Raw genomic sequence first — 14,835 nt, forward strand, 5'->3', positions numbered from 1 at the left:
AGTAGCCTACTACTCGCCATATTTTGCACACACTGTGACATGATGGCTATTGACGCTCGGTGCTCGGTATCGTGGACTGCTCCATGTGGCCATGTGGCCACCTAGTAGCGACGTTTGACGCTACCAAGAACAGTAATTACGGCTCTAGTGTGGCCACCTCACTCGCTCGGCTCTAAGCGCTCTAAGCTATCTGCCTTCGCTAGAGTAGAGGCAGTAGTTACCGATCGATATCTTCATGTTTATCAACGTGCCCAATCGATGTGAGAAAACAAACTACCAAACTGCATGGCGATCCGAGATGGCGTAATGTCCCATTCGACAGTAATCTCTGTCCAATCGATTCATTATCGATATGATGTCGTTGACTGTAGAGTCACTGTTAATACGAAATGTAGCTATTGGCAATTTTGTTGAAGTTGGTGAGTTCTGTCGTTTATTTATAGTAGACATCTATGCCTGAAGATATCAATGTTCATTCCAAAGAAATAATATATCAGCTGATTTCAATCAGTATGTTTATTACATGAAACTGGTGCGTTCGGTGAGATTGTCGTTGAGAATCATCTCTCACACACACACACACACACACACACACACACACACACATATATATATATATATATATATATATATTCTGTTAACAGAATGACTATCGAAACGAAGTGAAGTTATACAGTGTAACAGGCTTTATGGTTACATCATGCTTTGTTTCATAATCTGATTTTTGTGCTTAGGAACAATGACGTTAATGTTAGGTTTCTTGTTTAAGCTGTGGTTATAGTATGCGTACATATCGTTGAATGGTGCTTAAATATTCAGGTGTTACCGTGTTGATCGTGGGACTAATGTTACAGAATGTGAACAAATGATTTGTTTTGTGAATAAAATGCAAGGGATTGAGGGAAACGGAACTCACATTTATGAGTGAAATGTATTCATCCAACAAGAGATGAATAGAAAACATACAGCAAGTGGCCGCAATATTGCGCGGCTCATGAGGCAGCGAGAAATTAAAGTAGGTATTAGGACGCAGTTTCCATCAGTGTTGATAATGTTATACCGTGGTTGATGTATCTGTACATACATATATCTTTTTATCAGGATACCATAAACTACAAACTCCAGCAGAAGGTGCATGTAACAGATGATTTTGTCCAAAGGCTGGGTTTGGAGAAGGAACTTGAAGGGCATAGTGGTTGTGTCAACTGCTTAGAGTGGAATGAAACGGGAAGGTAAATCCAATAATAGTTTAGTGAATTTAACTCTTATTTTTTTGTGGTTTTTGCGTGATATGTGTTTTGTTGATAAAGTCCTTTTCATTTTTGAAGAGGAGGATATGGTTAGTATTTTGTACCACATTATGTTCGAAAATAATTTTTGATCCCATAGTGCTCCTTAATGTTAGGCATTGTTTGGTTTTGGCAGGGAAAGTGATATTAATTTAGATCAGGGGACTTCCCATTATTATATATTGTAAATGTGAAGCTGGGAGGAGTGAAAAACAGTTTTGGCTTGTTTAGTTAAAGTCATGGAACATCTTCCTTCACAGAGAGACTGAAATGACATGACAGCTGGTCTGGAATGAGGCTGAACCCTGACTTGTCATTGTAAGCTAGATGTAACATGCTGTGCATGTTGTTTTTAGAAATGTGACCATACAATGTCTGCAATTCTGTCTTGACATTCTTTCCTGTTACCTGTGCAGTCAGGCTTTAAGTAGAATAGGTGGGAGGAGTCATTGATGATGGTCAGTAGAGACAGCTGTAAGGTTTGGTATGTCATGAAATCTTGACTCTCATGCAGTGCAATGCTAAGAGTCAGTGTTACGCCAGTGACCTAACAACAATATGTGTATGCCCACTATTCTCCACCTCTCCCTCAAAGTAATAAACCCATACAGACTATGAATATGGCAAGTTTTTATGTATGAAAAATTTGATACTGCGCTCATCATGGTATATTTTTTAGAAGTACACTCAACTCTCGATTATCCGGGATAATGGTGTGGATGGAAATCACAATTAATCGAAAACCCGGTTAAGACAAATTTTATTAAAAGTAGTACTGTAATACTGTACCTTCATAATACTATAGGCCTACCTGTATTTAAATTTATTCAACCTCATTTTTATGTAATCTCATGGCCTATTTAATACTTTTTTTTACATTACACTGAAGTATGAATTAGTTATTTCAATCACAGTGTTCAACAACATCCAACACTTTTTACGAATATTCACACTTAACACTTAAAAATAATTAATATTGTCGTTTGCTTTTTTGCGGCATTTTCCTTTTTATGGATATATGTACGAAGCCTATATAATATTAGCTTGTCACTGAATAAACTCTTCTCTTCACTCTCAAGAGTGTCTAGTAAGGATTCCAAATGATTAAGAGCAGCACCATGTGATATTTTCTTACTAGCAGCACTGGCCACCTCTTCCTCATTCTCACTTTCTTCCCGCTCTTCTGGCTGCACCCCCACTGAACTTACGATTTCGTCACTGCTTAACATTTTCAAGCCCAGCTCACACGAGTCAGTCAAACCACTCTCTTATATTTTCCTCGTTGACTTCTTTACCACCATGAACTTGGTTAGCCAATTTTGTGAGTTCTATGGCTATCTCATTTTCACTGAATCCAGTGAATCCATGGATTTCTTCATCTTCATTAGTGATGAAAGGCATCAGTTTCTTCCATGAATTTTTCAATACAGATGGCTTTACTGTATCCCAACCTGTTGAAATCTCGTATATGGCATCCAACATTGAAAAAGACTTCCAGAAACACATCAGATCGTTGCCTTCATCGATGTACTTTTGTAGCAAATTTGATATGTACAAGTAGATTCTCTTCATACTTGAGGTAACTCCTTGATCCATTGGTTGGATAAGTGCGGTAACATTAGGAGGAAAATACTTCACAAAAATATTTCCATCATCTGACGTCAGGAGACTTTCGTTAGGATGTGAGGGCGCATTGTCAATGAGGAGCACAGCTTTCTCTGGTAGGCCTTTGGATTTTAGATGGTCACAAACTTGAGGCACAAATTTAAAATCAAACCATTCTTTAAATATCGCTCTATTCATCCAAGCTACTTTCTGGTTAAAATAATGGATAGGCAGACTTGAAGCTACTGTTCCTTTAAAAGAGTGTGGTCTTTTCGCTTTGCTGATAACTACTGGTGTTAGTTTGTGTGTTGCTGATGCACTAGAACAGCACAAGGCTGTCAATCTCTCCTTACTGGGTTTGTGACCTGGAGCCTGTCTTTCATTTTGAAATGCCAAAGTTCTGATTGGCAAGCATTTCCAATAAAGACCCGTTTCATCTGCATTATAGATTTGTTCTGGCAGCAGATTTTCACTTTTCATGAAACTATCAAAATCAGTGCAAAATTGAACTGATGATGACAAGTCCCCTGACAATTTCTCACCTTGAATACTAATTTCTTGTATTCCATGACGCTGCTTGAAACGTGTTAGCCAACTGGAAGAAGCGTCAAAAGTTCCTTGTAGTTCAAGTGCTTCGAAAAAAAAAATTGCTTGTTTAGCACAAACTGCTCCTCTTATTGTTGTTCCCTGTGCCCTTAGTTGATTAAACCAGATCAGCATTGCTTTGTCAAGATATGTTGATTATTTCATGGTTTTTCTCTTCTTCATTCCACTTGAATTAGAAGACGAAGCAAAGGAAATTAACTGATCCTTTTGTTTTTTCAAATCATGAACAGTTTGTTCTCCACTTCCATACTGCATTGCTAATTGTTTAACTACACCTCTTTTTCCCAAATGATTGATAATTTCAAGTTTCTGTTGAATACTTAACACAACACGCTTCCTTTTAAACCCCGACATTTTGCTAACGCACTTGAAGATCGATACAAAGAGACTAACTGGGGCGGTGTATCTGTCCTTGAAACTTTCCACAAATCCTTGCATTCTTTCACCCCTTCCCTAGAACATTGTGTTAGCATAACAGGACCAAAGAAACAACTATATTATCAATACCAAATTAGTAGTTAATTATAAGTTTAACAGCTATTATTGTCACATCATTTCCAGATAAATACCAAATAATACTACACTAACACCACGGCCTCCAAGCAGTTAACTATACATGTACAAGTCAATGAATATACCCTTATATATATTTATCATTTTGTTGTATTCTTATACCTTGTATTATTGTAGTGTAACACAGTTGTCAAGTATCCAGCTCTGCTGTCACAATGAAATGCAGTTCAGTAGTGTGTGAGTGCAGTAACCATGTATTTGCCTGATGATGGCTTTAAAAGCCGATACGTGTAGCTAAGGTGATAGTGACCTAGACCATTTTGTTGTTGTGTTACGATGGATCCCAATAAATAATTTTAGAGATTACTAATCATTGAGGCCTGCAACGAGATAACTGAGGATATGTGCCAGCAAGTAATCAATAACATCAGAGTTCATGTTGAAGATGTTTCTGGACATAATAGTGGTCATATTGAACACTTGATTCACAGAAAATAAATCTCCATGCAGTGGTCTTTCTTTTTGTATGAGAATTTCTAGTATTGTAATTGAAATAGCAATTTTATTAATAGTTCAAATACTGGATAATTTTGTGCACTTCCCTGTAGAATATGTACATAATAAAATTCATCTACTATACATTTAGACCAATGCCATAAATCTACTTATCACCAATTCCCAGTCTTCATTTTAGCATGGTTCACTCTTAGTATCATGTGTTGGCATTACAAATGGATTCTTCATGCCTGACAGCTACAAATGTTGGTTTGAATATTCCAATTTAACTATATGCATTTTTCATTTTAGGACTCTTGCATCTGCTTCAGATGATGTGCAGGTCATCCTCTGGGATCCTTTCTTGCATAAGAAAATCCACACTGTATCAACTGGTCATCATGGGAATATATTTTCAGTGAAGGTATAGCCCACATACTTATCTCTCAGTGTTCAACCTTTTCATTTGTAATGTATTTTGTTATTTTCCAGACAGTGTCTCCCTCCCCACAAGCATATTTGCAGTTACAGTAAACTTAACCCTTTCTGATCGTAGCATTATTAGAAAGTTCTGCAGCCAGGTCAGCAGGGATTTTTAAATGCCTGCTGAGCCACTAAGTGAACTGTTTTGCCCAAGAAGTTGGTGCCACACTGGCAAAAAGTTAAAAAAACAAACAAACAAACAAAATGTGTACTTACATTTTCGATTATCCAGTTCTTGGGCTTACTCAACACTGCTGTAATATATGTCAGTAGAAAGGTGTAGCCTTCAATATCAGACACACTGAGTCCTATTCTGTCCATCAAGGAAAGAACTATTCTTGAAATGAATGGTTTTGCAGAGTATGGCAAGTTACACTCATCACGTGTAAGTTTTCCATAATTTGGAATCATCCTGCAAACATAACTAGTGTCATTGTCAGCTAATATAAATACTCTGATTATTCACCTCATCGGTTTTTTTAGGATTTTTAAGTTTTGAAAATTATTTTGCCCTTGAACCCAACTCTTGATTCATTTAATGCAATGTTTTACCTAACACAAAATTTTTCTGAAACTGTTTCTCTATATGTTCTATCACCCCATATACTTTGTGCTTTTGATGACCTGATTACTTTCTTTGGTGGTACAGTTTCACCACTCGTATCATCCAAAATATCTGTAAGAAGTGATCTCTGGAAATCATATCACCAAAAAATTGTATCTGTGTTTTCCTCTCACTAGACAAGCAGCCTTTTATGTTGGGTAATGGGATTAGGTCCATGTTTAAAATTAGACCTAGAAACGCCTTCACTTCAAAAACAGACTAATCAAACCACCTACCCCATGTGGACCATGTCCTTAGCTCAAGTTCGACAGTTTTGTCTCTTGTGTACCTGTTTGTCTCTACAGAGGGGTCCAAAAAATTGTACTCACTCTTTGATAGTCAGTATCTTTGGAACAAAATGACATGTAGTTACAATTCTTGCGCAGAGAGAGAGAGAGAGAGAGTCATTGTACATGTTCGAAGTGACCGTCATCAGCGGCTAAACAGTGTCGATGCCACCGAACTGCTTAGCGAACTACGGCTGTCAGTGTGTCCTGTGAGATGGCTGCACAACAATGCTTCGATGGTTTCTCGTAGCGCATTCAGTGTAGCTGGCTTTTGTTGATAAACTTCATCCTACAAGGTTCCCCATAGGTAGAAGTTGAAAGGTGTTAGGTCTGGAGACCGTGGTGGGTACTCAGTGGCACCTCTTTGACCTATCCATAGTCCAGGTAGAGTGTCATCCAAGTACGCCCTGACATCTCGATGGTAGTGAGGTGGAGCACCATCTTGTTGTAGCTAAAATCTCTCTTCTCCAAACAGCTCTCGAATGGCAGGGAAAATTGATATCTGAAGCATATCGAGATACATGTGACCAGTTACGGTACCTTCAAAGAAGAAAGGACCAATCAAACAACACGATGACATCATGAACAGTACCGTTGGCTTCAAATTTATCCAGAATATGGGCACTTGTTCGACATGTTGGTGGCTGAGTTCCAAACTCATTCTGCCGTTGTCATTGTACCTCTTTAATGTTTTCGTACTTCCAGTACCACTTCAGTACAGCCTTGCATTGTTCAAAGAACAACCTTTCAGCCATTGTTGCTGCTGTCTTCTACTCGCAGCGTGCATGTGGCATGACTCTCACGTGACTCATGTGACCTTCACCATCTGTTGAGAAAACATCACACTACACTACTGCCAAGAATTGTAACTACATGTCATTTTGTTCCAAAGATATTGACAATCGAACAATGAGAGTACATTTTTTTCAACCCCCCCCTGTATAACAGTGTTATTCAAAAGCTCGTTATTGAAAAATAAAATAATCCATGGGCTCAGCCTCTGGCAGAAGGTTAAAGTGTGGACCTGCATTTTTAGTAAATGTGTATGCGTTGAGTTTCTTGTCACCCATTGTCAACACGCAACAACGCTTGTTTCACCCTCACTCTACCTTTCTGATATTTTGTTGCTCGATTCTTCACTCACAGTTTCTCCTTCAGTTTCCAAATCCATATCATCAGAGTCAGTGTCGAGTTCTTCATTTAATATATCACTAATAGATACTTCATCTGCTTCACAGAAGGGATTTTGTATATATTTTTCTTTAAACCAGAGGGCCAAGGTTCAGTTGAAAGTAAAAACATGCTGCTCATCCATGACATGCCGTAATATATAAATGGCATTCGTTCCTAAAAAAAATCAATTTATGACTTCCAGATAGCAGAAGAAGGCAGACAAAACATTCATGAATACAGTGGCCAGTAATGACATGATCAATATATGACCCGAGAATCACGAAAGAAATTTTGTTGATCATATATCAACATTACAACTGGAAAGGGCTAATAGAATTCTTTAGATTATGCTCTTGGATGTGCTACCATGTAATTTTGTAGATTGGTGTGCATGTTTTGGAGGAACCTGTTGGCCCCACCTTCTTCTATCTTGAAGATGGAGATGTACCTGTCCAACTAACTACATGTAGCCACATCTCAGACACTCATAATCTTGATGTTGTCTGTAAGAACCTCAAATTTCACATAGTAAAAGCCTGTCCTCAACATTTAATTGGAGTTAGGATAGCTGAATCAGTATAGTGATGGGCTCCAGGCTGGATGGCCAGGGTTTGATTCCTGGCTGGAGGAAGAGATTTCTGTCTTCTCCAGTCTGTCCAGACTGACTCTGGGGTCCATCCAGCCTCCTATCCAATGGGTAAGGGGGGTTCTTTCCTCAGGGTAAAGTGTCTGTGCTGGTCACGGTAGCCAAAAGGTCTAAGGCAGGTACTGTCTTTGCTCACTCGGTTGCTGGGATCATGGGTTTGAATCCCACACAAGTCATGGATGTTTGGTATTTGTATGTGTTTATTCTGTGTTTAGGTAGAGGCCTTGCGACGAGCTGATCACTCATCCAAGTAGTCCTACCGTCTGCAAAATGATCATGAAACTGAAAATCAGAGTCCAGGGCCCAAGGGGGCTGTAGAGCCAGTAAAAAAAAAAAAAAGTGGCTATGGCTTGAAGCTGATCACCCATATCCATCTAGTGCAGAGGTCAAGAATGATGGAGCTGTACCTTCATTCCCCCATATATCTTCATGGTGTGGACTTTAATTAAGCACAGACATTACCCTTTTATTTACCATGACATTTAATTTATCACAGGATTTAGAACTGATAAAAATTTATATATATTTTTTCCAATAAATGTGTTTGTTAGCTAAAGGCATCATGGAGTTAACATTATGAATTTCACTACCCATTTCAATTCGTGTAAAAAGTAAAGTTGTCCTTGTGTTTAATTAATCAAGTATGATGCCATGGAGACATGGGGGAATGGAGGTGTAGCCTCACCTTGACACTAAATGGAGGTGAATGGTCAGCTTCACGCCTCAGCCACTTTACCCCCCATTGAGATTGTCCCTGGTAACCATTGGGCATGAAGCTGGGTGAGCCTCAGAGCCAGTCTGGATGCTGTGGGGGAGAGAAAATTCTTGCATCTGCTGGGAGTCAAACCCTGGCCATCCAGCTCATAGCCCATCACTATACCAACTGAGCTATCCCTACTCCTAGTTGTCACCTTTGAGTAGCATTATTAAATTATGAAGGTTCTGTGGCAGTGATTATTAAAGTTATGGTTTTCTTGGTTGTGACACTGTGTAGTTTTATGGCCAATGTCGCTGACATTTCAAAGGAACGTACTGCCCCCACCTGAACTCCAAAGCTGGAGGTAGTATGTTCCTTCAAAACATCAGCATCTGCACATAAAACCATATGGTATCACAGCCCAGAAGACCACTTAGTATTACTAAGCAATCAAATGGTAAAAATGTATCCTTTTTTGTCCATCCTATTGCCTAACCATATCCAAAAATTAGTGTTGTCTTAGTTTAACTCCTCATATATATTGTGGTACTACATACCATTGCAGAGTGGCCAGAAATGTTAGTTGCAAGTATATAATCCTTTCATTTAGTTGCCACAATTTGTGTTTGGATTCTTGCCTGTATTATTCTGTCTCCTTCTGTAACCATGTTTCATTGCTTTATATTCATCTTTTCATATTTCATGGTCTGATTGTCTTAGAAAGACAATTTGAGTGCCATTACATTATTGAATATATGGAGATACAGAAGATGTTCCAAAATTTTTCTGAAGTTGTGGTCCAGATGCCTTCAAAGCATTGCAGATGATAATGTAATTTTTTAAGATGGACTGACATGTTTGTCCTGTTGAGAATTTACTTTGCATAAACACAATGCAAAAGGAATTCATAGTAAGTTTCGAAAGAAATAAAACAACAAACCCTTTAAAAATGTGAACAGTTTCTTCCTTCATACACATCTCTTTAAGGTATATAATTACATCATTTTGTTGTGCCTAGGGTTCCTTGTGGAGGATTTGAAAGATGAAGGTTTGTGTAAGCAGTTTGTTCTTTCAGCAGTTTAATGTGATTAGAATTTCCCTAGGTAATTGGGTTTTTATGAGATTCATTGAAGACATGTGTACAAATGTCAGCTTTCATTTTGTAAACTTTCTGTCAGCTGTCCATAACTTGATGCTACTCACTTTATATGTCAAGCAATTATTATGCATTGCCACACCAACAAATTATAGACACTAGTTACCAGGAATATGTATTCCTAATATTGTTATAGTAAGCAAGCAATTTGATTACTGCAGTACAGTTTATTAACCATGCCTTGATCAGATCTGTGACTAAGGACATTTCTTTAAAACATTATGACTGTAATTATGTAGCTTGATATTCCCTTAAGCATTTGGCATCATGCATGTCAAAGACATACTTCAAGGCAGTTAAATTCTTCACTGATGCAGCAGTTTCCTTTCTACAAGACTACATGCTGTCACATCCCAGAAGAGAGAAAACTTTATAAGTGAGATTTGCAGTTCTCATAGTAGCGAGTACGAAGAATACTATCTTCTGGGATGTGACATCATGTAGTCTGGTAAAGATGTACCAGTGTTTTGAAGAGACCTGATGCCTTCATCTTCAGGATATTGAATCACTGATTATGTTCCAGGCTTATGGTGTAGTGTCTCACAGAAGAGTAATCATCAGTAATCTTTGTAGCTTATTGTATGAGAAGTTGTTGTACTTAAACTGTTGTTTCTGATGTAATTAGTTTTTGCCAAAATCTGCTGATGGAGTCCTGGTGACTGGTGCTGGGGACTGCCGAATCAGAGTCCATGATGTGGGCTTGGGTGAAACAACGCATGTGTGTAGTTGTCACACAGGTCGAGTTAAACGCCTTGCAACTGCTCCAAATGTCCCCTACATGTTCTGGAGTGCTGCTGAGGATGGAACAATAATGTGAGTTGAATTGTTGTATTGTAAGAAGCATGGGAAAACACATCTCATTGTCAGTCCAAACATTGAACTTCAAGAATTTTCATATGACTGCCCTTGGCCTGATATTTAAAGATTGACTGGGCTAACAAAGCTCAACCCTGGCAGAATATGATGATGATGATTTGCGCAGTAACACACTGTGAGATCCATCAGAATCATAATGGTTAACAACACTGACAAGAATCAGCTTGTAATCAAAATCTGTCTCTCCTTCTTTCTGCTTAGGGTGAAAAAGAACATGACCTTAGAATTGAAGTTTTTATAAATACAATTGTTTATGAAAAGCACTCATTGAAAAGTGATCTGATATCAGAAGGGATAAGTAGTGAACTTTAGTGCACTGTGAAAATTGTCTAGTGTTATAAACTGTGATTGCAGTGAGAAAATTATTGTTTTCATCTTGAGTCCAAAATGTTCCATATTTTTATCTGATCTTGAACTGAAAAGTCATTCACACACATGGATAAATTTTAGAAGGCTGTGATAATAGTTATATATATTTATGTGCATGTACAGGCATGTACACAAACACACACACACACACAGGTGCACTAATTTGAGGTGAGTGGTCAGTGTCATGCCCCTGCCATTTACTCCTAGGGAAAGAGCACTCAGTTCTCATTGGATAGGAGGCTGGGTGGTCCCCATACCCAGTCTGGACAATGTGGAGAAATTTCTTGACCCTACCATTAATCAAACTCTGACCCCTCAGTTGTTCAGCCCGTAGCCCAGTCGCTATACCAACTGCACTGTCCTGACTCCCTGGAAGAGCTGAACCTTTACCTTTTCACCTTTTATCCTCGTTCACAACATACAGTAAGTCCCTAAAATAGTGTTTGACCTGTTTACTACATGCATCACTTCATTACAACACTGAACAGTTGTGATTTTATTGTGTGCTGAATATATGATTTGAGATATCATGGATTTCATTGTTTTACGTTGACAGCACACCATGGTAGCTGTATTATACACAGCACACTGAGAACTTTTGCCTTCTGTAATAACATATACAAGCTGTTGTAGTAGCAAATATGATTTCTTCCTATATGCATAATAGGATGGAGTTTATGATTGACTATGTGTTTATATGTTACTCATGAATATGGGTCTTTGGTAATAGCCATAAACGGGACCAAGTGATGACAGCATAAGTGGCACTGGGATGCACATATCCTTCTGTTTGTATTGCATTCTCAACCTTTTCTTTAAAAAAATATTACATACAGGGTGGACCAGACTCAATTAGGCAGTTTTTGATCATTAATAACTAACCAATCCAACAACACACAGGATAATGGGAAAGTACCTTTTGTTGTCGATACATGGTAGCATCATACGGTATGCTGTGAACGAGGTCAATACTCTGCCTACTTAGTGCGCATCGAGGAAACGTCATGGCCGGTAGACGGTTGTCTATCGAGCAGCGTGTAAAATGTGTGCGCCTTTTCTTAGTTACTAACAATGTATCAGAAGTCCAGCGCAGGATGTTGGAAGAGTTTGGACCGCTAGCAGTCCGCAGGGACACAGTCGTCCGAATAAACAAGCAGTTTGATGAAACTGCCAGTGCTTTGAATCCCAAGCATCCTGGTCAGCCGAGAACTGTCTGAACTGCTGACACACAAGCACATGTTGCTGCGGAACTGGCATCATCTCCTCAGAAATTTAAGTCTACCCACCATTTGTTGGCCCTACTGGACATTTCGAGGACAAGTTTGCGGAGAGTTTTGAGTGACATGAAGCTGACGCCATACCATCCATGGCTTATTAATGTTCTTAACGAAGATGACTTGGACAGGTGACTTGAGTTCGCCGAGTTGATGCTGACCAAGTTTCAGGAGAACCCTGACCTTATCCGGAATATTTTCTGGACTGATGAGGCCAAATTTCACACATCAGGATCAGTCAACAGACACAACTGTGTGTTTTGGCGGCCAGAGAACCCCAGTGCCACAATTGAATACGATTTCCAGTCCCCGGGAGTGATGGTGTGGGGCGGCATGACGTACGAAGGACTGATTGGCCCGTTCTTCCTTGAAGGTTGCGTCACGGGGGAAACCTACCTAAAGTTGCTGAGGGAAAGTGTCATCCCAGAACTTCAGAGGAAAGAGAACTTTGAACTGTGGTGGCAGCAAGATGGGGCCCCACCACACTTCGCCAATATTGTTCGGGCGTTCTTGCATCAAGTTTTTCCTCAACGCTGGATTGGCTGTCGAGGGCCTGTGGAGTGACCAGCCCGATCACCCGACATCACCCCACCAGAATTTTTCCTTTGGGGTTACCACAGAGGCAAGGTGTACGCTAATCCCATTGACAGTGTGAAACATCTGCATGAGGTGATTGTTCAGGAGTTCAATAAAGTTCCGGTGAATATGTGTAGAAAGGCTTGTGAAAATGTTGCTTTGCGTCTGCAAGCCTGTGTTGACTTAGGTGGTGCCCAGGTTGACCAGCATCTTGAAAATCGATGACTTATGTGTGTGCGATTCCATTTTTGTAACCATTGCAATTGTTAACATTTATCAATAAAAATAACATCTAATCAAAAACTGCCTAATTGAGTCTGGCCCACCCTGTAGTATGCATGTTTAGTGATATCATTTCAGAAAGTCCCTCAAGGGCAGTGTGTGATGATGAGTCAGTGGAAGGCTGGTCTGTTGAGTCCAAAGCTAGAATGGAAAAATTTAAACGTCGTGTTTCTTTACATACAGGGTGGTTCAAATATGACCCAGACTGATTTTTTTAAACCGTAATTGCCAAACACTTACTTGCACATGTCAGTCTTCGACGTACTCCCCTCTGGGGTCAACACATTTTTTCCAATGTTCTGGAAGCATCCTGATGCCCTTTTCAAAAAAGGCTTGTCGTCAGCGGCGTATGCACTCCCGAACAGTCTGCATGACGGTGGCGTTGTCCACAAACCGCATGCCTTGCAAGTCAAACTTGAGCCTTCCAAACAGGTAGAAATCACTTGGGGCCAAATTAGGACTGTACGGTGGCTGCCTGCCAGAAGGTTCCCTTTCAATTTCTGGAGGGTTTCCATTGTTGTTTTGGCCGTATGGGGGCGTGCATTGTCTTGAAGGAAGGCTACCCGCTTTCCACCTATCTTCCGCTTGGATCGGATTTTTTCCTTCATGTTTGTTACCAGGAGGTCTGAGTAATAAGCTGCATTGACTGTTCTGGCATCTGTCAGAAAGTCTACATGGATAACCCCCTGCCAGTCCCAGAAGAACATTGCCATCACTTTTCCTGCCGAACGGCTCCTCTGTGCTCTCTTGGGTTTGGGAAAACTGGTATGCTACCACTCACATGATGACTGCTGGGACTCGGGAATGAAGTAGTGCACCCATGTTTCATCGGTGGTCACTATAGACTTAAAAAATGCATCACCTTCATCTTCAAACTGCTGTAGGAGACGACTGGCAGCTTGCATGCACACCACTTTGTTCACGTCCATGTAATGCCGCTAAGGTTACGTACATGTAGATATAGTTTTTTGGGAAAAAATTGGAATAATAGTAGCTAGACTGTAAGATTAAGAAACAGCCATGATGAAACAATTCCGGAAGCTTAGGTCTACAATGAATTGTAACAGGGAATGCCTGAGTCATTAGAATGCTAACCTGGCAGTGTAATAGCGCTGACATAGAGGGACGAGCTATATGAAATGGGTCATAAACACTATGGCAGTAGGAAAACGCTGAGTCGGAGGAGGCGGTAGACCCGAAAGAGTCAACCCCTTCTCGATGGGCAACCAATGAGGGGGACCAAAATCACGTCAGAATGGGCAGGCCAACCTACCCGGAACTCAAAGAATCAGCAAAGAGAGGTTATATAAACCCTAGAAAACTTAATCAAAAAACCTTTTGCCTTTAGACGTTTGATTGATATTAAGTAACTCAGAGTTCGGGGGAGGCTATCGCCGAGAGAGCGATGGCCGTGAGTGTGCGCTGGTTGCTGATGACGAGCATCTTCTTCCTCATCTCAAGTAAGTGAAACCATCTTCATATAGCCATGAACATTAAGGTAACAGTGATAATTGTAAAGTGTAAAACCACAGGGAAAGATAGGCTACTAGATTGACTAGGTTCATGCGAGATACCGAGGCGTAGAAGACCCGCCAGTAGGGTGACAGGAGGTAGAACCAATGATGACTGCAGGTTCATTATCCAGTGTAATACAACCGACGAACGTCGGCACAGTGTGTGTATAGTGTATATAACGATGTAGGTAAATAGAATAGGATAGGAATGTGTACGAGTTTAATTCAACCCAACATTTCCTTAAGTGTTACCCGCTTCCTTGACGACTCCAGGACCTCCCAACGCTCCGGCGAATTACGAGTTAAGCCAGGACAGTGACGCAAGCTATGATAAGTTTACGAGATTTCTTGAAATAACAAGATGGTGGCAGCATACTAAACAGGGTGACA

The 14,835-nt window shown here is 40.0% G+C and overlaps 1 protein-coding gene across 1 annotated transcript in view; it reads left to right on the forward strand.

The window, feature by feature from the left end:
• The first annotated feature begins 385 nt into the window (after positions 1 to 385).
• The window catches only part of LOC111862552 (WD and tetratricopeptide repeats protein 1), a 60,587-nt gene continuing 46,137 nt past the window's right edge, over positions 386 to 14,835 (forward strand). Inside the window, exons 1-4 of the mRNA XM_023848046.2 lie at positions 386 to 1,015; positions 1,102 to 1,232; positions 4,821 to 4,932; positions 10,180 to 10,367. Coding sequence (XP_023703814.1) covers positions 950 to 1,015; positions 1,102 to 1,232; positions 4,821 to 4,932; positions 10,180 to 10,367 — 497 coding nt within the window. The 5' untranslated portion in view covers positions 386 to 949. The remainder of the gene's footprint in view (positions 1,016 to 1,101; positions 1,233 to 4,820; positions 4,933 to 10,179; positions 10,368 to 14,835) is intronic.

This window comes from Cryptotermes secundus, unplaced genomic scaffold (genome assembly GCF_002891405.2).
Source record: "Cryptotermes secundus unplaced genomic scaffold, Csec_1.0 scaffold1293, whole genome shotgun sequence".
Taxonomy (NCBI): Eukaryota; Metazoa; Arthropoda; class Insecta; order Blattodea; family Kalotermitidae; genus Cryptotermes; species Cryptotermes secundus.